Here is a 23,517-nt window from a genome sequence, read left to right on the forward strand (position 1 = left end):
TATTAAAAGCACACTTGTTTGATTTCATACTTGATAAGTCGAAATAATACACCAGATACCCTCAATAATCACAAAAATTGGACAGTACTATTTTTTAAAATTATAAATCGTCAAAAAATGTGTGAGAAAAATATAAAAAATACTCGATGGTCTATTCTGTATAGTCAACTGAAGAAAATTAAATAGATGGATCGTCCACATGGACAGTTGGATTAAAACTGAAGCGTCTATTCGGTGTACAAATTTTCCGATCGATAAAATAAAATTACAATCATAATACATTACGCATAATATTATATAAGTCCCAAACTTTGAAAAGTTTGTTCACTTCACGTAGAGTCACTTATAATTTTGACTTTATAATATTTTTTTCGAACTTTTTTATACAGTATCGAAAGAAAATAATCATCTAATATTATCAGCGTAAGTGCAACTCGAGTTACGCACATGATCAACTTCTTTGTCTTTGAAATATGGCTAAAAATGGAATATCCGATTACAGAGCTTTTCATGATCTCACTAAAAGACTATTAACAGTCGGGGGACTGTGGCCGTACAGTAATTCAAATTTATTATATCGACTTTTACCATACATACAAATTTTTTTAAATCTAGCAATGGCGTTAGTTGTGTTTGGCTTCGTCCTAGAACATTTTTCAAACGTCGCTGCTGTTACGCGAGGCTTAAGTAGTATGACGAGTTTCGCCTCAGCTATATTGAAGGTGACTATTATTTATCATACACAATATAAATAGTTTACTCAAATCATAATTATAAGTAATGTTTTTATGTTTCATCTCAAAGGTGGTATGTCTTATAAGAAAACATAAAGAGATTACGGAATTGCACAGAAATTTGGATCCGTACTTTGAGAAATTGTTGGAAAATGAAAAAATGTTGGAGCATATTTTAAAAAAAGTAAACATCTTCAGATTGCTATCAGGAGTTCTAACTCTCACGGTCTTTGCAGTCATCGCATTTCAAATTATCTCTCCACTGATCTTCATAATCAATTGCAAGGTTCGTCATGTTGAAACATTTGGGACATTCGTATTATTTTTTGTAACAACGAGCGTCGATTCGTTATTTATGCTTTACAGTTTCCAAATAATTGGCCAACTGAGGGAAATGTCTTATTGCATCACACATATTGACAGCGATGACGATAGTGGAAAATACATTTTTCACAGGTGTATAATCCAGTATCAAAAATTAATCAAATGTGTCAAACTTATGGAGGCTATTTACGGTCCAGTCGTACTTTGGATGATGGGCACAAATGCTATTGTACTTTGTGCTTTATTATTTCAGATGTCAAAGGTATCCAAAAAATTTATTTAAAAACAAAATTAATATAGTGAAGCTCTAAATTCAATTGAAACTTACAGATGAAAACTATAACAATCATTGAAAGCGTTATGTTTACGTTATATGTAATTTTAAAATTATTGCAAACATTTCTGTACGCGTGGTGTGGTTCTTGTTTAACAGAAGAGGTAATAAACAAAAAAAAAAATTAATCATCGTATATTGCAATTTTAATTAACGATAACTGTTCGATAGAGTGAAAATTACAAGGATGCTGTTTATTCTGCTGACTGGCAGGGGAAAAAACATTTAATGACTTCGGTAGTAATAATAATTACACAGAAGCCGTTGGCTATCACAATTTTCAATTCTTCAACTCTTTCTGTTAATAATTGTGTAACGGTAATTACAAAAATTGTTTATTTACTTTTTTTTTTTTTTTTTTTTTTTTCTCATTTTATTTGCACTGAAAGGTGTAATTACTGTCCTGCTTGCTCGGAAAAATTTTTTTTTATATGTAATAACAAATAAATATAAAATTTTATATTACAGATTGTTGATACAGCAATTTCATATTATATTTTGTTACAATCACTCAATAACAAGGAATTGAAGTCTTGAAGTGACATCGACCAATTAATAAATTGAAAAATTGCAGGAAAAAAATTTTTTTCATTTAATAATTGAATAAATCAATTTCATATTGCCTATAATTTTTATTGTCCTAATTAACTGATTAATAATGATGCAGACATACTTACAAAAAAAAAAATTACTCGTAAAATCTCAGCCATAAAATAATTTTCAAACTTCGGCACACTATCAATGACCATTACTATCAATGAGTATTACACGAACATTAGAAATAATTCGAAATCCCCAACCGCTTGCGGGTTTATACCAGCTAGAATCTACCAATTGAAAATATCAAGCTTCCCGGTCTGTGCAAACTGGCAGTTGAATTTGAACTAACGCTCCAATGATCACCCAACCCGAAATTTTAAAATCAATATCAAACTATCAGACTAATAACTAACAATTTTCTCTAAAAGCTTTTTTCATTAAATCGATTCAAAAATGATAGTCTTAACTAAGCATGCGCTAGATTTTATAACAAGTTGAAATGACTGGTGAACTTTTTTAGGACACTTTTCAAACCATCAAAGCCTCTTACCCTTTACGAATTATTAATCAGGCTTAAATTCATCCACTTATCTTATCATGGAGGAAAAAAAAGTTTCCGAGTACATTATCTACCGCGAAATAGTCAAAAAATTACTTATAGTCGTCGGTCTTTGGCCATATGACAATCCTAATATATTTTATAACTGCCTGCCGCACATACAGATACTGGTAAACGTTTTTTTATGCTTCGGTATGCTTGGGTTTGTGCAAAAAAATTTTACAAACATCGATCTTGTTACTAAAGGGATGAGCATTATGATAAGTCTCATGTCGACGATCATAAAGGTATCAATTATAATATATTAGCAGTATAATGCACTTAAAAAAAATTAATTTGAATCAAGAGAAAAATTCTTGAACCAAGAAAATAATTTTGAAAAGTTTCATTGTCTTAAATCAAGAGGAAAATTTTTTAAATCAAGTAAAATTTCTTCGTTTAAAAATTTTTTTACTCAAATCAAGACAATGAAGTACTTCAAAATTATTTACTTGATTCAAATTAATTTTTTTTTCTGTGTACATTTAAAAAATAATATAATAATAACAATAAAAAATTTATTTTGAAGGTCGCGTGCTTCATAGCAAACAGGGATGACGCGATCCAACTGCACAAAAATCTCGATTCATATTTCACTGGACTTTTGCAAGATTCAGAACTCTCAAAATTTATCTTAAAAAGATTTTCAGTTGTTAAATATTTAACTGCTATATTTACTTTCCTTGTTACATTATCATGTGCTATGAGACTTGTTATCCCTTTGAATATTGTTATAAAACAACTTAAAAATGATATCCATCCGGTGAGATACCCGCTGCTTTTTCCCAGTGTGTTTCCGTGGAAAGTGACGCCCGATAGTTATATTTATGAAATTGAGTTTGCGATAGAATCATTTGCAGTCGTGACTCTGTGTTTTATAACTCTGAGCGTCGACTGCCTTTTTACGTTTTATGTTTTTCAAATGATAGGTCAATTGCGTGAGATTTCGTATTGTTTTAAAAATTTAACCGAAGAAAGCGACAGCCAAAGTATTTTACGGAAATGCATTGGGCAGTATCAAATATTGATAGAATCAAGAGACATGTTACAGGTAATTTTGGAAAAATTTATAAGCTATTGTATAATTTAACGAAAAATTTCGTGATTTTAGCGGCTATATGGTCCCATTGTGTTGTGGATCATGGTTACGAATGCTGTTATTATGTGCACAATTGCTTTTCAAACGACTCAGGTAAAAAATACTTTTTCGAGCAATCTATTAATTGATAATTATACTGATCCTTTGGAAAAAAATTTTCATAAGCTGTATTAATTATCACAAAATAATAATTGATTTTTTTTTTTCATATTTTCCATTAAAGCTAGAATAATTTAAAATAATATTATCAAAAAAAAAATTTTTTTTTTAATTTTAACAATTTTAAAAAATTATAAAAAAAAATTTTTTTTTTTATTTTTATAGATGGAAAGTATTCCTGTCGGACGTGGGCTACTAATTTTTACATGGATCGCGCTCAAAATACTGCAGACCTTCATGTATGCTTGGAGCGGGAGTTGCCTCACCTTAGAAGTATTAAAAATATCCCTTAATATTTAAAAACCAAAAAAATTTTATTAAAAGAAAAATTATTAATTTACAGTCTGACGAATGTCGAGATTCTATTTACGCTTGTGAATGGTACGGAAACAAACGTCTCATGACATCGATAATAATTATTTTGTCCCAACGACCGCTAATTTTGACAGCTTGCAATTTTTCGGTCGTCTCAGTTGAAATTTTTCAAATGGTTATAAACACAACTGTTTCGTACTTTTTCCTCCTCCAGACTCTCGAAGAATAAATAAAATAAATGGTTTTTTACAAAGACACTGGTGTAATAAAATAAAATTTATAGCAACAATTCCAAAACATAAAATAATATTTTCGACGATTTAAAATGGCTTATTTTGCCCCTAAAGTCTTTATTTAAGGAGTTATGGCCACTTTTATGGTTCAGAGTCAAAAATTTAAATTTTCGATTTTCCGAATTTTCTCCAAGTCCCGATATCTACTAAAAAAAAATTTTTTAAACTTATAAAACACAATTTTTTTTGTAGAAAATTTCCTGAGGAACAATTTAAAGTGGTCAGAATTGCATTTAAAACAATTATTTTTGGAGTTATGGCCACTGAAAAATCCGGAAATACAAATTTTGATTTTCAACGATTTAAAATGGCCTATTTTGCCCCTAATGATTAATTCAAGGTTTGAAATCCATCATAGAATTAAAAAAACTATATTGATTGTTGTCAACTGCGTGATAATCGGTTGATCGATTCAAAAGTTTCAGCAGATTTAAAATCTATCATTTACAAATTAAATAACAGAAACAAAGAGAATCTCATATCAAGAGAAATCTACCTTCTATTTCGGGTGAGGCCGAATGGCATTTTTTCTCTCTACGACTGAAAATGCCGCCCAATTCATTATATTGTAAATTTATCTCTAATTTCGCGGTATATATTTGTCGATTATAAATTCACATTCTCTACATTTCAAATCAGTGAACAATTACGCGACACTGCTCACTGCTTTAGCATTCACACCAAGATTTTAACGACGATAGTGACACTTTATTGCGCAAATGTGTTAATCAGAATCAGATAACGTGTAAATGTAATTTATGGCAATGCAATTATTGACCGATCGTAATATATCCTATAAGAATAAATATTTCACACCATGTACTACAATAACTAGATCCCACTTAATGGTAATCATTAATAACATACTAATAATTTTTTTTTCTGCTCATCTAATCACTTTTTTTATCCATTAAATAAAAACTTACGTAAAAAATATCAGAACTATTTTTCTTCAGTTTAATAAACCAATAATTTTTCCGTAAACGTAATTCAACTTTCAAAGTAAACATAGCTGTAGGCTGTTGGAAGGAGATCTGTCAGAAACGATGGTTGGATTTAGACTAATTCTCAGTTGCATTGTAAAAAATTTTGGATCGATACATGACTATTATGATAAGCCATGTAATGATGAGCCATAAGCCATAATGTTTATAGTAACTTTAAAACTGTTTAAAGTTTATACGCATCGAATGGTCAATAATTTATGAATTTTATAAACTTTTTACGTTTTACATTACGTAGAAAAAACTTTCTTCACTGTAACTGTAAACCTTAAAATAGAAACGCACTCGACTTTTATTGTCTTTAAAAATGGCTAAAAGTAAAATGTCTGACTATAGATCGCTGTATAAGTTGACAAAGAGACTCGGAACAGTAGTAGGCGTTTGGCCGTATGAAAGTCCAAGTATTTTATATCTTCTTGTGCCGTATATACCGATGACAATCCATTTAATAATATCGCTCTTGATATTTTCGTGGGTCCGCGAAAAATTTCCAAACATCGGTCTCGTTTCAAAAGGTCTGAGCATCTCCACCAGCTTCGTGACCACCATTCTGAAGATCGCGAGCATGAAAATAAACCACAAAGAATTGACGGAATTGCACCGACATCTTCATCCGTACTTTGGGAAATTGCTGAAGGACTCAAAGCTGTCGAACATCGTTTTGAAGGACGTTGACATGTTTAAGCTTGTATCATGGTCATTGACTATTTGTGTTGCCACTTGCTTGGGGTCTTACATTCTTCTTCCTTTGAGCTTCGTCATAAAAGCTTCTGTTCATCACATAGAAGTAGCCAAGTACCCGCTTATATATCCATGCAACTATCCGTGGAAAATAACGTCCAATGAAATTGTTTACCAACTTCATTTCGTTTTTGAAACTTGCTCGGGCTTGGCGATGTTTTTCGTGTCTACTAGTGTTGACATATTGTTTCCGTTTTATGTCTTTCAAATGATTGCCCAATTTCGTGAAATTTCTTACGATATTACGCACATCAAAAATGATGATGAAAATAATGATAACTATAATAAAGTCATAGAAAAATGCGTTGTTCAGTACGAAAGATTGATGAGATGCAGAGACATTTTGGAAAAAATTTGGGGCCCTATAATACTCTTCAGTGTAACTACTAACGCTATTGTTCTTTGCACAGTTCTTTTTCAAATTTCAAAGGTATGACCTTAATTAATAATAATTTTTAATTTGATATTTTGAATATTTAATGTGTAATTGCAGATGAAAAGTGTAACTATTGTTCAAGGGTCATTATTGGTTGCATACGTAGGTTTGAAATTGGGACAAACCTTCATTTATGCTTGGAGTGGGTCATGTTTAATCGAAGAGGTAAATTTTTAAGCCTGCAAAATTAAATATTTTGGAAACTAAGGAAGTTTTTATTTATGATAGAGCGAAGTTTACAGAGATGCAGTTTATGCTGCAAATTGGTACGGAAAAAAACGACTAATGACTTCTATTGTGATGCTCCTAACCCAAAGGCCTTTATCTTTAACCGCTTGTAATTTCTCAGTTGTTTCTGTGAAGATTTTCATCACGGTAAGTGTCAGAAAATAAGTTTGAATAAATTTAAAGGTTTTTTGATCTGCTATAAAATTTTTACATCTAATATATTGTAATTTTTAAACAGTTTTTGAACACAGCAGTATCTTACTTCTTTCTTCTCCAAACACTTGATGATAAGGATTAAGTATTGATTTAAAAATCGACCACTTCAATGAAAATAGCAAATTTAAGAAATCAACTCTCACTTGGTTGTGTTTTGAACATAATGTATGAAAACAATCAAAATTTCTAATCACTATAATTATAATAGATTTTCACAATCGAGTATTAGGTATTACATGTATTATTTACTTTATTTACGATTAATACCTATGATGCGATTAAATTTGTATCGAGACAATCACAATAACTGATAATTCTTCAACAATCATGCATGGTCATGCACTTGATAATAATATTTATTGTGGTGAGTAGATAATAAATACTAATATTAAATCAATTTAATTAACTCATTTATTTTTAAATCCTTTGAGTTCATTTTGTAAAATTACGTGAAATACTGAGTCAGGCGAAAAATAGTATGTAAACACCTCAATCGATACAAATTACCACTAAAGTACCATCATCATTTACAAAAAATATATAATAAATGCTGTTGCAATAGCATTGTCAGCAAACAGGGTGTACAAAACTAATGAGTTTGTTTTAAATAGAAAATTTACACACTTTTAGAATTATTTTCCGATAAACAAATTTCATAGTCGATACTTTTAACCTTCTATTGTCGGTAAAGCCAGCTAATCTGCTAGTGCTGCCATCTTTGTACGTTACAGGTGTGTTCAACCTGAACTTGGTACGCGCACTGCCGTGTCTTTGAAGTAATTATATTTTAACTGTTGTTTTTTTTACTTTTGAAATTTAAATTAATAAAACTAAACAATAAATTATTATAAAAATAAAATTGATAGTAAAAAAACTTACTCAATTAGTGATAACTCCAAGATAATTTTCATTTAAACGTCAAATTAATATAATGGAGATCCATTATATTATTTTCATACCCGTAATTATTCCTGTGGTCGAAGTAATTCAATTAAACCTGAAAATAAAAAAGCACAATTGTCTTCAATCTGATCACTACTTTCAACCCTTCAATAATCTGTTGTAAACTAGCAATAAGCCTGATTGTTCACCTTGACAGTCACATTGAAACTGACGTACTAATGCGTAGTACTTTTGTGACGATCAATAACAGAAAAATTTTCATAGAATAAATCCCAAAAATAATCAAAAAAATTTTTTCAACCACTTGATAAAAAAATTAATTAAAGCTCAAAAATAAATTGAAATTTATTAAAGAATTAATTAATTAACTCCTTTTAGCATTAAATCAAGATGTGTGAATAACTTTGTCTCATAATAAATACGTTATATAATATATGTATAGATATACTGTATGGGATCTTAAACAAAGGAGAATGTCACTTTGACTTTGGTTTTCCCTAAAGTTTCTTGCAATAAGGAGCTAACCACTGAAACTTTGAAATGAGACTTAAATCACCTTCTTTGGAAATTATATAGATATATATGTCAAGAATATTGGGATATAGTATTTTCACCTACCAATGACAAACATCCTCTTAATTCTGGCTAAGTATCCACTGCTATTACGTTGATCATATTATGGTTATTCGGTACAAGTGACTTTATTATTTTCGATCGATATTCAATCTTCATTAGAATCAGTCTACGTTTCATCGAACTCATACACTCACTTTAATTGATAAATTTAAGCTTTTAGAATAATTAATCAATATAAAAAGAAGAAAAACATGAAATTCCGTTTTTTTATATCTACTTTATCAAATATCCCGTGTCCTAAATCTTATCTTGAACGCTAGTCTAAATTAATTAAAATTCTCATCATTTTTCCCTCTCCGGCGAATAACAATTACTCTTGCCTTGACTTAGATGCAATTTTTCCCATGCATACTTTTATCTAACTAGAAGTTTAGCTTGTGATTGAGTCGAGTTTTAATTTTTTGAGGTAAAAAAATAAACTGTGATACTTAATATAAGAATGATAAAACTTTTAAAAATATTTAAATGATTTTGATATCAAGTTTAGAGGGATCTAAAATTCATACTCGGTGTGTAAAATTTTTTAGCGCTTTGAAAAGCACTTCAAACACTAAAATGAGGGTGTGTGGTTTTACCATAAACATAAATAAACCCATGAAAAATGATCTATAAAGCGTGAAGCCTTACCCTAAATCCTAGCGCATTGTTTGAATTTAACTTTTCATCATTCACACATGTGAATAATAATTTTTTTAATTCAAAATATTATTGTAAAAAAAAGTCAAAATTAATTTAAAAATTCTTGGAAATTAATTATTCGATTTTTTTCTTTAAAAACTGATAATGATGGAAATTGAAAGATGGATTAAGTTACTTAAAACTTTTCAATCCCTACTTAAAAGTCAAGAGATTGTTATAAAGTATAAAGTAGTAGTTAAAAAATGATTTTAATAATTTTTTACTCTCGTAAGTTATTACTTTTTTATTGAAAAGAAGAAATAGGAGCATTCTTATCATTTAATCTTCAAATTGATACTTTTTATTTTTGAGTTAAATATTTATTATTTATCTAGAGCGGTGAAATGCTGGAATTCAGTGTGAGTTGGTAAAAAAAGCTGATAATCGATTTAAAAAAATGCAAGTTAGTCGAAATAATTTATTAAAGTGTTTAAAATCTGGCTGGACTCATCTCTTTTTTTTTTTTCAATTTATTTTTTTGGATTTTATCAGCTCCAAGTGGTTATAAAACGTGAAATGTTACCAGCATTTAGAATTCAATAAAAAACGTTATCCATGATTGGTATGTCCAATATGTATAATTGAATTTCGATCAGTACCCACACAATACGCGCGGATAGGTGGTGAGATGCAATTATACCGTGGTCTGGTAATTATTGGGCAATCGTATCGTAAATGTGTGATCCCACAATCTCATGCTTAAATTCTCTCTCTCTCTCTCTCTCTCTCTCTCTTTCTCTCTCTCTATTGTAATTCATTTAATTGACAAAAAATACAGTATTAATTATTGTAATTTACAACAATAGACTTATTAATCATTAAAAAAAAAAAAAAAAATATATATATATATATATATATATATATATATATATATATATATATATATATAAGCGAGTATCTGTTTATTATTTAAATAGTATGTTCGCTTTTATATAAATATATAAAGCTCGAAAATAACGATGGATAAGTTTTGACGCTTTTATGGGGTGCAGTTGAATCAAGAGCTTTTATGATATTTCGATTACGTGGGTTATAACCATTGAACAAACTTTAGGGGTCCATGTTTATATTCAACGAATTATATGAAAGCTCCAAAGGGAATTTTAATTCACGTTTAATGTATATTTATTTTATTCTTTTTAATGCTCTCTATTTTTTTTTTTTTGATATACATTCTATTGTAAATTTAAATATTTTATAAAGAAACTTATTAAAGGAACTAATTATTACACGTTTCCGAAATTTTTAATTGCAAAAGTACGTACGAATTATTTTTTATTAATTTTTTTTTCTACCTTTTAATAAAGAATTATTTTTTATTTAAATTAAAAAAAAAAAAAATTATTAAATAATTTAATAATATTGAAATGCCTGCGGACAAAAATAAAAAGTAACATTGAAACAATTGTTTTCGGTAAATAAAATAAATAAAAATATTCATTTGTTTAATTTGAATTGAAATTAATAAAAGCATAAAAATAAAAGCCTTTTGCTCAGTAATATTATTTGAAAAAAAGTTATTTGTTTGGTTTAATAAGTAAAATGTATTATTTTAAAAAAAAATTCATTTGAACTGTTTTTATAATGACTACTTGAGAGCTTAAAATAATGAAAATACACGAACGAGAAGTGAACGAAGTAAAGAGAAGAGAGGAAATAAAATAGGAGGGAATTGCAGAACCGGAAATGATTTCTGACCTATTAGTAATGAGAGTTGAGTGTCTGAGGAGCGGAGACAGCGTAATCCACAATTAAAAATAGTAAAATAGGAAAAAATTATAACGGGAGAAAAAGCTTGGGGAAATTTAAAAGAAAAACGTTGAAGAGAAATGAGATGAGAAAGTCAGCTACAGACAACTACTATTTTCAATTTTTTTTTTTTGCTTTTATTTTTATCTAGGCTTTTATTATTTTATTTTTTATCTTCTCATCCCTCTAATGCCACAACAGCGTATCATTTCCGTATTGTGCGGATGCAAAAACAGACAGACCGGCGGAATTTTAACGAGTTTTGTGCAACTTGATATGATGTTGGACACGCGCAGGAATATCCAACGCAACTTTGATTGTCCAAAGAACAGAACCCTCGGTTGTTATACACGTTTCGTTTCTCATTACCGCTCATTTCATTTTTTATCACAGCCTTCTCGTCACTGTTTTTAATATCAAAAACTCTATAATGTTTCTTTTCTTTTAATTATTATTATTATTGTACATCAAAGTCGAAAATAATAATTTAATTACAAAACTAATATTTTATTTCGTTTATATCATTTTTATAAATAACATAAATAAATATATATTTACAAAAGAGCTTTTGATAACTCAAAACTTTTGATAATAAACGAACCGTACCTTCGATCCCTGCAGGGATTATTTTTTTTTTTTTTTTTATTTCATTTGAGTAAGAAAATATTTTAAAACACATTTTTGTACTCGAGAGTAAAAAAGAATTGTTAGACTTTTTTTTTATTGTTTTTTTTTTCTAGTAAAAAAAATTTATCCTGAATTTTTACCGGAGATTTAGCTGGTGTATTAAATTTCAAGGATACGGAACTGATTTATTTAGGTACTGAGACGAGTACAAATAGCTTCGGAAAGTATGAAGGAAGGTAAGAGTGAAAAAGAAATAAAAACAAGATAAAAGTAAAGAAAAATCAGGCTCGTAAATTCGTCAAATCACTGACAAATGTTGCTTCGAGACACAACCAATGTTTTGGATTATATATTTCGATAAATAAAAATAATGAAATGAAATATATATAAAAAAAAAAGTTGAAGATAAAAAATTTATCTGTCAAATTTACAATCCACGGATCATTCAATTGAAAAATTACCCCTCTAAAGTTTTTTAAGTTAAAATAATCCTCAGACATTTTTACACGATAAAATTTGTGTGAAGTTACAAAAAACTTTTCACTTCCTCTCTCCAATAATTAGTAGAAATTTTTATTACCTTTCATCGAAAGTCAATCATTTTTTATTACCTTTTATCGAAAGTCAATCAAATAAATTGAATACTATCTTTCAATTATAACCGAATAAATAGTTCAAGTAGAGTTATTTTTGTCTCGTTTTATCGATAATAGTTTTGCCTTTAATTGAATAATTTCAATTAGCGAAAAAAGCGACCAATAGTTGAAAAAAATATCACGACAAACCAATTTATTCTGCATGATTTTATTAAATTGGATTTAATTTAAAAAGTTTAAATGTTTTTTTAACAATCATTCATCAGTAAAACCATTTATTCACTCGGAACTGAACAATGATTCGAATGAACCATCAATTAGTGACTGAAAAATGGTGTTAATGTAAGAATCAGACGGTCAAAGCATGAATTACCAGGATGAATAGGCATCAGCAGTAATGTATGGCATTTATAGAACGCTACTGTAGCATCAGTTTGTTTTCTCCAGGGAAACATATTCGGTTTTGTCCGGCGGAGTGTGAGCACCAACTAGCGCCCGCGGCTATTTCAGCTAACCCGCGACTCTGAATGAGCTCCCAGGGGTAAAATCGAGAATCGAAATTAACCGCTGGAACCTATGGTTCATTGATCGGTATCACAATCACTCTGCTGGAGTAATAAAGCCTTTGTGCAATCCTGTTTATTCTTAAACTATTAAATGAAAAAAAAAAAAAAAAAAAAAAAATGATAATATAGCAATAAATCCTATCGACATGGGCGATAACAATCTACAAAAGAGTATAAATGGATTGATAAGAAAAAAGGAATGAATGAAGAGAAAAAAATTTTTTTTCCTAATGTAATGTCGAAAAAAAGCTTTAGTAAAGTGTAAATTATGTTGGATAGATTCTTGGCACGAATGCGAATTTTTTTGGTCGTCAATAACGCGCTTTGTCGATGCCAATGACTGTCCTGAAAATTGGCTCGTTCTTTTATATACATGTGGGGGCTATTATCAGTCTGTCTTTTTCACGGGGTATCGAACATTTTCCCAAGGCATCTCACGTCTACACGCTGCGATATGCTTTTTAAGCTACGCGAATTGAAAAAAAATAATGATAAATAAATAAAAAAAGATAAGTGATGTAAAGAGGAAGTGTAGTGAGATAAAAAAGGTTTAAATAAAAAATAAAAGAAAAAAATAGGGTAAAAAGAAATGAAAGGGATGAGTAGTGGTGAAAAGAGACTGTCCAGCTTCAAGCGACGACGCGACATACACAGGGGAATTACACTTGGTGCATTCTATATTCACTAAAGGTCACGTCGTTATTGTGCCGACACCAGAGATCTCATTTTTTCATCACTTTCAACTCTGGTTATTATTTCAATTTTGCTAGAAATTGCTTTATTATATTACGTATATTATCATTTTTATGTCCACACGATTTGTGTTTATATTTTTGTTTTTACTTTACATATTTTATTTTATTTTTTTTCTAAGTTTTTATTCATTTAATTTTCCCTCCAAAAATTGTCTTAATTTTTCTAAATAGAAAATTAATTATTTTCAATCTAATCAATAAATTAAGCTGATACCGAACAATTTGCAAAAAAAAGATTAAATGTTACAATAAAACAAGAAATCTCAGATGAAAACGCGGAAGGAAGATAAAAAAATAAATAATAAAGAAAAAAGCGAAATAATAAAAAGAAAAATATGAGATTCTGGGTCTTGAGGGATACCGCAAAGCTATCGAAGATATAAAGCGATATTTCACTTTTATATTTTCCGCATGGTACTAGTTTTATTCGACTTGCCGGATCAATTTCAGATATCTCCAGCGTGTTCTCGGTAATACGTCTTGAGAGCGGACCATCCAAAAATCGTGTCCAACGCCAACAAATGTGAACCTGGCTTGATTCCCACTTTTAAGATTATTATCCAACCACTTTAGTGTCCTTTCTATAAATTTATCGAAGCATATTAAAACATCTCTTTGTACATTTCATGCGGAAAGAAAAAAAAATTTGAAAATTAAACTTTCGCTAGAAAAAAATTAATAAATGGGTGAAAAAAAAAAAAAAATTATTTGCTGGCGGTGTCCTCGTTTCAACAAATAAAAAGTATACGTTAAATTCCCAACGCTGTCGCTACTGGTTACGAATCACCTGGGACTTTCAATCTTTTCTCTTCTCTAAAGTATTACTGCCCAAGGCGAGAGACTATATCCGGCGATAAATAAATCGCTGGAAAATAGACTGGTGGCTCAAGCCCTGGATTTTGCGTAACGTCTTTTGGGACGTATAAGTTTTCTTTCGTTTAATATAGACATGTATATGTCTACATCCTGACGTCTGTATGTTTTATGTATCTATGTATTTAGCGTAATGAAAAGTTTGTCTCCATCTGCACTTTGCATTACCCATTCACTTATCTGCCTTATTCTATTATATAAACTTCCGCGAGATAACTATGTACTGACGCACGAGGGAAATAAACTTCTTCAATGCAATATGTGGGAGTATTATTTAACACTCGGGTATGAAGGGAAGTACTTTTCGAGAAGATAAATTTAATTTTTAATGAAACTATAAGTTAAAATCGAGAATTTATATTGTGGGGCTTGAAACTTTGCAATTAGTATCATCTATATGATGTATTATCAGCGGCTGAATTTTCAAAGAGAAGAACTTGAAAACCTCAGAAATTGGATGAATTTATTGAATATTGGATTCAATTACATTGAATATTATTAAATAAAAAAAATTACTAGTTTGTCAGAAAAAAAATTAACCCCAGTTATGAAAATGTATTCCGATAGTTCAAGTTTTAGCTGTATAATGAACAGCACAACCTAAATACTGGAGCATTTTTTAAAGCTCTTGACCCGGCTAAGCCTCAAAAGACTGCTTTGATATCTTTAAAGCTCGACTCTTATCGTTGAGATGTAAACCCATATAAGATGTTTTTTGAAGGAAATATTTAAATTTATTATATCTATATCTGTCTTCATTTTTTTAAAAGTTTTTTTAACACACTGAGAAAAAAAATTGACATTTTTATGACAAAAATTAATTTGTGGAAATTTTTAACAATTTTATTTTTTAGTTAACGAAATAAAAATTTCTTTCACAATTTAATTTTTCATCACAATATTGCTTATTTTTTTTTTTAAATAAATTTTTTCTCTCAGCGTACAAAATAAATTTTTAATATTTATCAATTTTAAAAAATAAAAATAAATAATTAAGCTAATATGTAAATATTTGTATCAATTGTAAGAGTGTTTTTAATTGAAATAAAAAATTAAAAAGTAAATACATGCATTAAATATAAGTATCGTGCATATCAAAGGCAAAAGGTTGACACTCTTGTGCGATGCAAATCCTTAAGCTACAACAAAACCGTCGTCAGCAATTCTAAGAGTCTGTTGTGTGTAAGTTGTCTAGCTGGAGCCAGAGGAGAGAAGTTGGTTGTTGTTGGTTTAGTTGGCTTTAATTTAGTTTAGTTTGGTCAATAGTTCCAAGCCGTTATTGTATTTCGTGGCTCGTATTAGACGGTGGGTAATGGTACCGGAAACGAATGCCAGGACTTCGTTCACTGGTTCACTTTACCTCTAACCCTCCGCACAATTTGCATACCGGGCATCCGCCACGTAAATACGACTCTAAAAGTCCGTCTCGTGGAACATCAAAGGCTTGCTCCAGCCCCTCCTGCACTTCTGACGCAAATTAACCGGCGAGAGGAGCCTGCTACACATCTCCTGTTTTCAGATATACGATAAACTCCTACACGGGTCTATTAGCTTCTATAGCTTCTAAAGTGCTCCAATGTATATCCAATTCAGGCACCACCTGAGCCACTACCTTAACGATACTGTCAAACTTTTAATCGCTACTGTAAAATCACCCAATATATATATATTACCCCACCTCCCCACTCAAACTCTAAACTAGTTTTCTTTTCATTTTTTTTTATTTTTCATTTTCGCTAACTCAATTAAAAACTCTAATAAAAGTGTCAAACGTTAGACAGAAAATAATTTATATTATTAAGAGAATAAGCAAAATGACCTAGTGTCTCGTAAACTATTGACATTTTTAAATATATAAGCTCATCCCGATGTTACACTCATCAAGACCTTTCATTTGAGTACCCACATCAATTTTTCATATATTTTATATATTAAAATATGAAAAATATATGAAAATGCATGTGGGTACTCAAATGAGAGCTCTTGATGAGTATAACATCGAGATGAGTTTATATCTTTAAAAATGTCAATTTGACAATTTTTTTTTTTAGTGAAAATAATTTAATTAGTCATATTAAATAAAATTTTGTTTTATATATTTATAAAAAACACACTTAGGTGCTGAAAATCATAAAGTTAAATCTAAAAAAAATTTTACTGAGTCGATCTTTCCAACTTTTTAATTATAGAACTTGTTAAATAAAATTATTGCGATTGTCATAATTAAAAAAAAAATTATTTTTTTTAAGCAGAAAGTTATGTAACATTAATAAGCATTAAAACTTTTTTAGTTCATAAGATATATACTGACTTGTTATTAATACAATCAATATTTCACATACATTAATTTAAATATTAAAACACTTTTAAATTGAAACAATTTTTTAATAAAGTTTTATAACAAGTACGATCATATTTAACTATTAATTGGGAAATTTAAAAGTTGACAGATATAAGTTTTTTATCTAGAGCGATCTAATGTAACTTTTAGCGTCCATTAATATTTTTTAATAATACTGGATGTCAAGAATTTATAAGAAAGTTTCTTTTCAAGATTTATTTGTAAATAAAAAATTTTTTTATCAAGTTTAAAGCAAAGTACTCTTAAAAATTATATAAAAATAAGACATAACTACTGATTCTATTCACTGTATTTCAATATCTTAAATTGTAACTGGTAATTACAGAAAATTTTTGAGTATCAGTTAAAAATATAATTTTAAAATACAAAAAATAATTTTTTTACATTCTTAAGAATTATGTAAGACTTTAGTGAATGCATTATACGAAGTTTCAAGATCAAAAATTAATTGTCGCACTTGCGACTCTGACAATTCATCGGAAGCAGACATATTGTTCAAGGTCTGTAACCAATCGGCGACTCTCTGCCTTCCGTCAAAATCACTCGGTAAAATGCTCAAGCGATTCATCGTATCGACAAGATCACGCAGCTCAGGATGGAGTTCATCCATAGCTTTGATATCCAAGCGCAATTTGTCCATCAGAGTTATAAATAGAGAAACAATATCAGCGATACACTTTGATGTGTTTCCCTTGTCGTCTTTTATTGTAATCGGTCTGTCTTCTTTTATTCTTTCAAGTGCTGCCGGGCAATCAAGACGATATATTTTCGCGAAGACATCTATTGTTGGAAACTGATCACTTTGCACCTGTAAATTAATAGTTAGAAGATAGTTAATATTGTTTTTTTGTACTAAATAAATTTGGATAGTGTAATTAATTAATTTTATTAATTAAAACTAATAATATGCTACGTGATTGTTAATTTTAGGAGATCTAGTTTTTGTTTACAAAATTAATAACTTGAGCTCTGTCGTAAGATACCTAAAGCTCCTAATTCAACTGAACATATAAGTATCTAATTTAGTAGCTAAAATATAACTAAAAAAATTTTTTTATTAAATTTAAAAATCTTTTTAAACCTCGTGAACAATTTTAATGGTGAAGTGGAATTTTACGGTGGCACATTCAGTGCATTTATGTCAAATATTAAAAGATAATTACTCATTTACACATAAATTATATACTTTTTCTGCTATCTTTTCTTCAATTAAATTCTAATTAATTTTTTAATTAATGTCATTTAATTTTTAAATATGTTATTTAATTTTTAAATAAAGTTATCTATATGATTATTTTTTATTGTTATTAAAAAAATAAATCATCCAAAAAAAAAAAATTGTACTAATAGTTTTTCAAATTTTCTATGCTTGATTTTTTTTTTAATGTATTTTAATTAAAAAAAAATTCCCAAGTGTCTCCTACTTTCAGAATATTTTCTAAACTATCAAACTAATGCCTTCTACTTTATTAATTAATTCCTGTACCTGTTTAAAAGCAGCTCGATATTGCACCAGCAGTTTACTGCAAGCTGCCGTATATTCTTTGGGAGTGACACAATCACGAATGTAAGCTTTTTCCAAGTTCTGTAAAGTGTTGACAACTGCATACAAGTCAGCTTGATTGTCATACTTTTCTCTTTCTCTAGCATTTTTGTATAATTTAACTTCTTCGTTAAGTTCTGGACGATCTTGTGCTATCGACATTCTGTTTCTGAAAAATGGCAAGTTGATCAATCAATTCATAAATAAAAATTTTTTATTTTAAAATTAAAATTACAGTAGAGCTAATTATTATTAAAGAACTTAAAAAAAAAATATAATTAAAATAAAAAATAAAGGTTATGATAATTACCCAGTACAGAAAAATAATACAACATATTTTTTGTTACTTACTTGTTTTTTAAAAGCAATTACAGTTTTTAAAATTAATAAAAAATATCTTCTGTAGTTTTTAACTTATTAAAACTAAACAATTGATTTTGTTTTGTAGGTTTAGAACGTAGTTCACTTGTGTCAGCTGTCAGCTGATTTAGACACATATGAGTCATGTCATATGTATGTGTTTGGTTGGAATCACGAAAATTTGCTTTACTGACTGATGCGCAAATGCGCTCGCTTTGACCGACATTAATTCAAATGAAAATTATATTTGTCGCAAAAATGTAAAATAAATTTTTATAAAACAATAATTACATAAATAAATAAATAAATAAAAATTTTTTTAACTTACCTCTGCCAAAAATATGATATTCAAGTTCACTGACACTTCATAAATTTTTAATTTTATTTGATAAGCAAATTTGCACCGAAAAATTAATTAAAAAAAATTGCATTTTTCATTTATTAAAATCGCTACATGTCAATTTGTTACTAATTTTTTTTTTATATATAATTTATTTACCAAAAAATTTTTAAAATGATCAAATATCTACTAAATTAATTTTAGTGCCAAAAATACTTGTCAAATTTAATTGTTAAAGTCGGAAAACAAAAGAAAAATTTTATGGACACCATTTTGTCTTATTAAATTATTTTTCACTACTAAAACTCAATATTTGACACTATTTATCTTATTTATTTTGAAATATATTTATCTTATTTATTCACTGAAATATAATTAAAAACTAACACTGTTTAATAATTCACAAGTTTTGTTAAGTTTTAACTTTACTATCACTCGCAACTGATCTGAAGTCAGCATCCAACTCAAGTAATTCGCAATGACCAATGAGAAACTATAACTTTCGCGCATGCGCAGAAACTTTTTTTAAATTTCTGGCGCTAATTTTTTGAAAATAAAATTTTAATGTAAGAAAAATAAATAAATTGGGTGTAAATAATAGAAAATTATAATAATTATAAATAAATTTTAATACTTTTGAATTAATAAATACATTTCAATGAATTTTACAAACTTATTTTTAAATATTTACATTTTTTTACTGACTAAATTTAATTAAAATAATTATCATGATAATTTCTTATAAAACTAACATTTTACTAAAATTCTGTAATTAATGTCAAACAATATTAAAAAAAAATAACAAATTAAAAGTGAAATATAATAGCATTTTAGTTTTATATAATTAACAATATAAAAATATCTTAAATTTATAAAATTAACAGCTTAAAATAATTAATTTTGGAATAAATATTGCATAAAATTAATTTTACAGTTTTTAAATTTATCTTCACAACTTTCAGATAGTTTCTTCTCCGTTAAACATGGACACTTATATTCTTTTACAAGTTTCATTTTACTCTCTAAATTTTCATGATAAATTACATTAGAGTCGACAGTGACAATAAAATAAAAAATATTTAGAAAAACCTCATTTTGGTCAATAATATCCCACGGTGGGTATACTTTAATAATATTTTTACTCTCAAAATTAATTTTACCAACTATCTCTGGAACTAGCAACAGTTTAATCGAGCTTAACAAATTTTTATTACTGCCATCAATAGTCACACTTTTATCTAATAAAGAATTTTCTCTAACAGACCTACCAATTAAATCATTATCATCCTTAATAATCTTTCCATCGAGAATGTACCTGCTGTACCGCCAGGTGCATTTAGTTATCTGAACAATTACACATGGCGAGTTGGTCTTCAAATGATCTTGAGACATCTGGTGCCGCCAAATTCGTATTGAAGATACTTTCCTTGAAACAAGAGTTTGTAATCTTTCAACCAGCGATCCTCTGCAAAAAAAAATATTTAATATTTTTCAAAGCAACACTAAAGTTAGCTGACTATCAATTTTTTTTAAATATAAAAAAAAAAAAAAAAATACTTTTAGGTTTCTTCTTCTTCTTTTTCTTAACAACAGCTCTGATAAAAGTATCCCGTTCTATCCGCGAGGATTGTCTGGAAGGTGGTGAGTCACTGATGTTAATAATATTATCCAGGTCTGTAAAGTTGGCTTGTACCTCCGGAGGAGGTGTAAGATAATCCTGAGAGATTTTCTGAGAAGAAACGTGGCTTATTTTTTCAATACGGAGTTCATTTTCAACAATTTCCCTCTCCTGCAAGTGACTAGTCTCCTCCTGAATACTGAGCACTTCTTTCGAGCTGTCAACATTGGTAACTGACTGAGAAGTAACTTCGCTGATCACCAGCTCATTTTCAGAAACGTGACTGACCTCACTGTCATCTTCATCATCAATTAAAACTTTTTTGTACCGTTCATCTTCAGATTTATCATCGCAATCAATATTATTCGCAACAACTGTGCGATCAGCATTTTCAACTTCTGAAAAATAAGTTTCTTCAGAGTCAATGGTGTGATTAAGCGACCTGCGAGAGTAAGAGTGCTCTGATTGGATTTCATCAATATCAACCAGAGATCCGTCAAAATCCCCAACTAGATCGCTGATTGTTTTATTGCTCTCGCTGAGAATGGTCAGGTCTAAATTTGGCAAGATCTCGTCGCAAACCACGCTGGTGTCAGACTCATCAATATTGATGCACTCTTGAGTAATTCTAGGCGAGGAAAGCAACTGGATTTCTTCAACCTGTGGCATGAAAATTAATGTAGAAAATTAAGATATTTGATAATTTTAATAATTTTATAACAAATAAATTATGGCAAAAAAAAAAAAAAATAAGAAAAAAAAAATTGACATCTAGAAATTTAAAAAAATTAAAAATGCAATTTTTTGAAACAAATCTTTTTGTTAAATAAAATTAAAAAATTGTCAAGTGACAGCATACCTGCGGAGAATTGCAGTCACTGTGGACAGACTCCAGAAATACTGATGAAGGAGCTGGAGAATTAAGTTCCATTATCTCCAAAGGACTGTCATCAGCTGAGTTGAGAGAAATCGGCGACAAACAAGATTCAATGTTTAAATTTTCTTCATATTGATCAACAATATTCTTTTTGTGCTTGGAGAATTTCCACGGAGATGATGTATTATTCACCTGGTTTTCTTTGGCTTTATTCTTCACTGGTGAATAATTCAATCTAATTTGAGCGTTAAGTTTCTCGCTGTCATTGGACTTGAATCGTTTCAGCTGATTGCAGTCTTTCAGCGGCGACCGCTGGTTCTTCTTGAAACTTTTTATTAATTGAGGCGGCGACTCGTAGACAATTGACGAAGACACCGAGGATGGCGAGGAGCAGTTTGAAGTGGTTAAATTATTTTTTTGGAGACTTTTGTGAGCTTGGAGCCACTGCTCTATATACTTTGTTCTGTCAAAAATCACCCGGGATTTTATTCTAAGCTCTTCCCGTCGACGTTTGTCGGGATTGTTTAATGCAGAAATACCTGGCCTGTCACCGGAGTTTATTTCTGCTATTCTGGGGTGCTTTTTCCTCGGAGATGCCTGCTGGAAACCGCACTTTCCTTGTAAGTCTGATAAAGAAGCTGTCAGTGGCTGAAGTTGATACATTTTTTGGAGTTCCGGGTCCATTTTTTGTTTTAATTATTAATTTTTGTAAATTGAAATTAATTTCTCAAATATTTAATAATTTAAAATTTTTTTTATTTAATAAAATTTAAAACCCATCAGCTGACTGCTAAATTAAATGTAATTTGGTGTTAAAACTTGACAGACAGGTTATGTATGAAAACATTAATTTTTTTAACACACAAACGTCGTCTTTTGTTAAAAACTAATTAAAAGTTCATTTTAAAAATATTACATTGTTAAATATTGCATTTTTTACATTTTATTCACAAATTTATACTTTTATGAAACTGTAAACAGTATAAAAATGTAAATACTGACCACAGAGACACTGTGGGATTTATTTCCAGACTAAAATTGCCGCCATTTTGAATCGTCATTTTGGCGCAATAATTGCGCGAGTTTTTAAATTTAAAAATTTTTTTTAATTAATTTTATGGAAAGAATTATTACACTAAAGTTGTCAGACATTAAAAATTATTTATAAATTTTATAGTAATGCAATTATTATAAAAAAACTCCACACGTGAAAATTAATAAAAATTACAAGTGAAAATTTTTAGAAGCATTTTTTTAGTAGCTAAAAATTAATAAATAGCTGCTAAATTAATTCTCATAAAATTTTAGAGCAATTTTTTTTTATTAATTTTAATAAAAATAAACGCGCTGAAGGGAAGCAAAATTAAAATTTTTTCTTTTAAAGTCTAAAAAAATACGATGAAAAAAACCTTGAACAATTTTTTTTTTTTTTTTTTTTTTTTTTTTTAAGACAGTAAAAAATAAAATCTGAAAAAAATAACATCTCAATAAAACAGAGCGTGGAATGCCTCACATACTTTGTTAACTTGTTTAAAATTTAATCATAATTTATGACTATAAAAATTCTCAAAGCGAAAATACTTGTGTGACTTTTTAAAAATAAAAGTCAATATTGATGCCGGTTAATTTTTTTCTATTTATGGTCACAAAAGACTTCTTATACTGAAGTTAATTTTTATCATTCGTCCGTCACGTTTTACGACTTCATTCCAAGAACCCCATATACATTATGCATTTAATATTTAACACTCCGCTCTCCGCGACCTAAAGAATAACACGCTCAGTATATATTTAAAAAAACAAATTAGCAATGCTACAAACATAATGACAATTTGCAACATTGTTATTCAATGCAATGAAAATTAAATTAAATGAAAATTTTTTTTAAAAACTTGCGTTTTGAATTTTAATTAAAATATTTTTGAAAAAAAAAATAAAGGATTAAATAGCAAGAAAATTTTATTTAAAAATTTCATCTTTAGAAACTCTGAAAAATTATAAATGATATTTTTA

At 28.8% G+C, this 23,517-nt stretch overlaps 5 protein-coding genes across 5 annotated transcripts; 3 read left to right on the forward strand and 2 right to left on the reverse strand.

Moving 5' to 3' along the window:
- Positions 1-473: 473 nt before the first annotated feature.
- On the forward strand, positions 474-1,929 carry LOC141529347 (uncharacterized). The gene is made up of 5 exons (XM_074245850.1): positions 474-722; positions 805-1,320; positions 1,389-1,496; positions 1,564-1,710; positions 1,861-1,929. Exons 1-5 carry the CDS (start codon positions 474-476, stop codon positions 1,927-1,929), a joined length of 1,089 nt encoding a protein of 362 aa, XP_074101951.1.
- Positions 1,930-2,402: 473 nt separating this feature from the next.
- LOC141529613 (odorant receptor 13a-like) lies at positions 2,403-4,332 on the forward strand. The gene is made up of 5 exons (XM_074246244.1): positions 2,403-2,778; positions 3,060-3,581; positions 3,642-3,722; positions 3,954-4,061; positions 4,132-4,332. The coding sequence occupies exons 1-5, from the start codon at positions 2,530-2,532 to the stop codon at positions 4,330-4,332; spliced, it is 1,161 nt and encodes a 386-aa protein (XP_074102345.1). The 5' UTR covers positions 2,403-2,529.
- Positions 4,333-5,707: 1,375 nt separating this feature from the next.
- LOC141529612 (odorant receptor 13a-like) lies at positions 5,708-7,148 on the forward strand. Its single transcript, XM_074246243.1, has 4 exons — positions 5,708-6,571; positions 6,635-6,742; positions 6,806-6,952; positions 7,044-7,148. The coding sequence occupies exons 1-4, from the start codon at positions 5,708-5,710 to the stop codon at positions 7,101-7,103; spliced, it is 1,179 nt and encodes a 392-aa protein (XP_074102344.1). The 3' UTR covers positions 7,104-7,148.
- A 9,889-nt stretch (positions 7,149-17,037) lies between these two features.
- Positions 17,038-18,818, reverse strand: Vps28 (vacuolar protein sorting 28). The gene is made up of 3 exons (XM_074246246.1): positions 18,661-18,818; positions 18,253-18,478; positions 17,038-17,574 (listed from the first exon to the last, which is right to left on the reverse strand). Exons 2-3 carry the CDS (start codon positions 18,469-18,471, stop codon positions 17,155-17,157), a joined length of 639 nt encoding a protein of 212 aa, XP_074102347.1. The 5' UTR covers positions 18,472-18,478; positions 18,661-18,818; the 3' UTR covers positions 17,038-17,154.
- Positions 18,819-20,296: 1,478 nt separating this feature from the next.
- On the reverse strand, positions 20,297-22,628 carry LOC141529611 (uncharacterized). The gene is made up of 2 exons (XM_074246242.1): positions 21,487-22,628; positions 20,297-21,287 (listed from the first exon to the last, which is right to left on the reverse strand). Exons 1-2 carry the CDS (start codon positions 22,186-22,188, stop codon positions 20,529-20,531), a joined length of 1,461 nt encoding a protein of 486 aa, XP_074102343.1. The 5' UTR covers positions 22,189-22,628; the 3' UTR covers positions 20,297-20,528.
- Between the last annotated feature and the right edge of the window lie 889 nt (positions 22,629-23,517).

Source organism: Cotesia typhae, unplaced genomic scaffold (assembly GCF_013202065.1).
Source record: "Cotesia typhae breed Kobodo isofemale line unplaced genomic scaffold, CoteBio_Ctyphae contig_48, whole genome shotgun sequence".
NCBI lineage: Eukaryota > Metazoa > Arthropoda > Insecta > Hymenoptera > Braconidae > Cotesia > Cotesia typhae.

Excerpts from the sequence above, each read along its gene's own strand:
- LOC141529347 (XM_074245850.1), top strand. The coding sequence starts at position 474 with ATGGCTAAAAATGGAATATCCGATTACAGAGCTTTTCATGATCTCACT. Across the intron at positions 723-804 it reads TCGCCTCAGCTATATTGAAG|GTGGTATGTCTTATAAGAAA; the intron begins GTGACTATTATT and ends TTCATCTCAAAG. Across the intron at positions 1,497-1,563 it reads GTTCTTGTTTAACAGAAGAG|AGTGAAAATTACAAGGATGC; the intron begins GTAATAAACAAA and ends ACTGTTCGATAG.
- LOC141529613 (XM_074246244.1), top strand. The coding sequence starts at position 2,530 with ATGGAGGAAAAAAAAGTTTCCGAGTACATTATCTACCGCGAAATAGTC. Across the intron at positions 2,779-3,059 it reads TCATGTCGACGATCATAAAG|GTCGCGTGCTTCATAGCAAA; the intron begins GTATCAATTATA and ends TTTATTTTGAAG. Across the intron at positions 3,582-3,641 it reads AATCAAGAGACATGTTACAG|CGGCTATATGGTCCCATTGT; the intron begins GTAATTTTGGAA and ends TCGTGATTTTAG.
- LOC141529612 (XM_074246243.1), top strand. The coding sequence starts at position 5,708 with ATGGCTAAAAGTAAAATGTCTGACTATAGATCGCTGTATAAGTTGACA. Across the intron at positions 6,572-6,634 it reads TTCTTTTTCAAATTTCAAAG|ATGAAAAGTGTAACTATTGT; the intron begins GTATGACCTTAA and ends GTGTAATTGCAG. Across the intron at positions 6,953-7,043 it reads CTGTGAAGATTTTCATCACG|TTTTTGAACACAGCAGTATC; the intron begins GTAAGTGTCAGA and ends ATTTTTAAACAG.
- Vps28 (XM_074246246.1), bottom strand. The coding sequence starts at position 18,471 with ATGTCGATAGCACAAGATCGTCCAGAACTTAACGAAGAAGTTAAATTA. Across the intron at positions 17,575-18,252 it reads ATCGAGCTGCTTTTAAACAG|GTGCAAAGTGATCAGTTTCC; the intron begins GTACAGGAATTA and ends ATTAATTTACAG.
- LOC141529611 (XM_074246242.1), bottom strand. The coding sequence starts at position 22,188 with ATGGACCCGGAACTCCAAAAAATGTATCAACTTCAGCCACTGACAGCT. Across the intron at positions 21,288-21,486 it reads GTGACTGCAATTCTCCGCAG|GTTGAAGAAATCCAGTTGCT; the intron begins GTATGCTGTCAC and ends TTCATGCCACAG.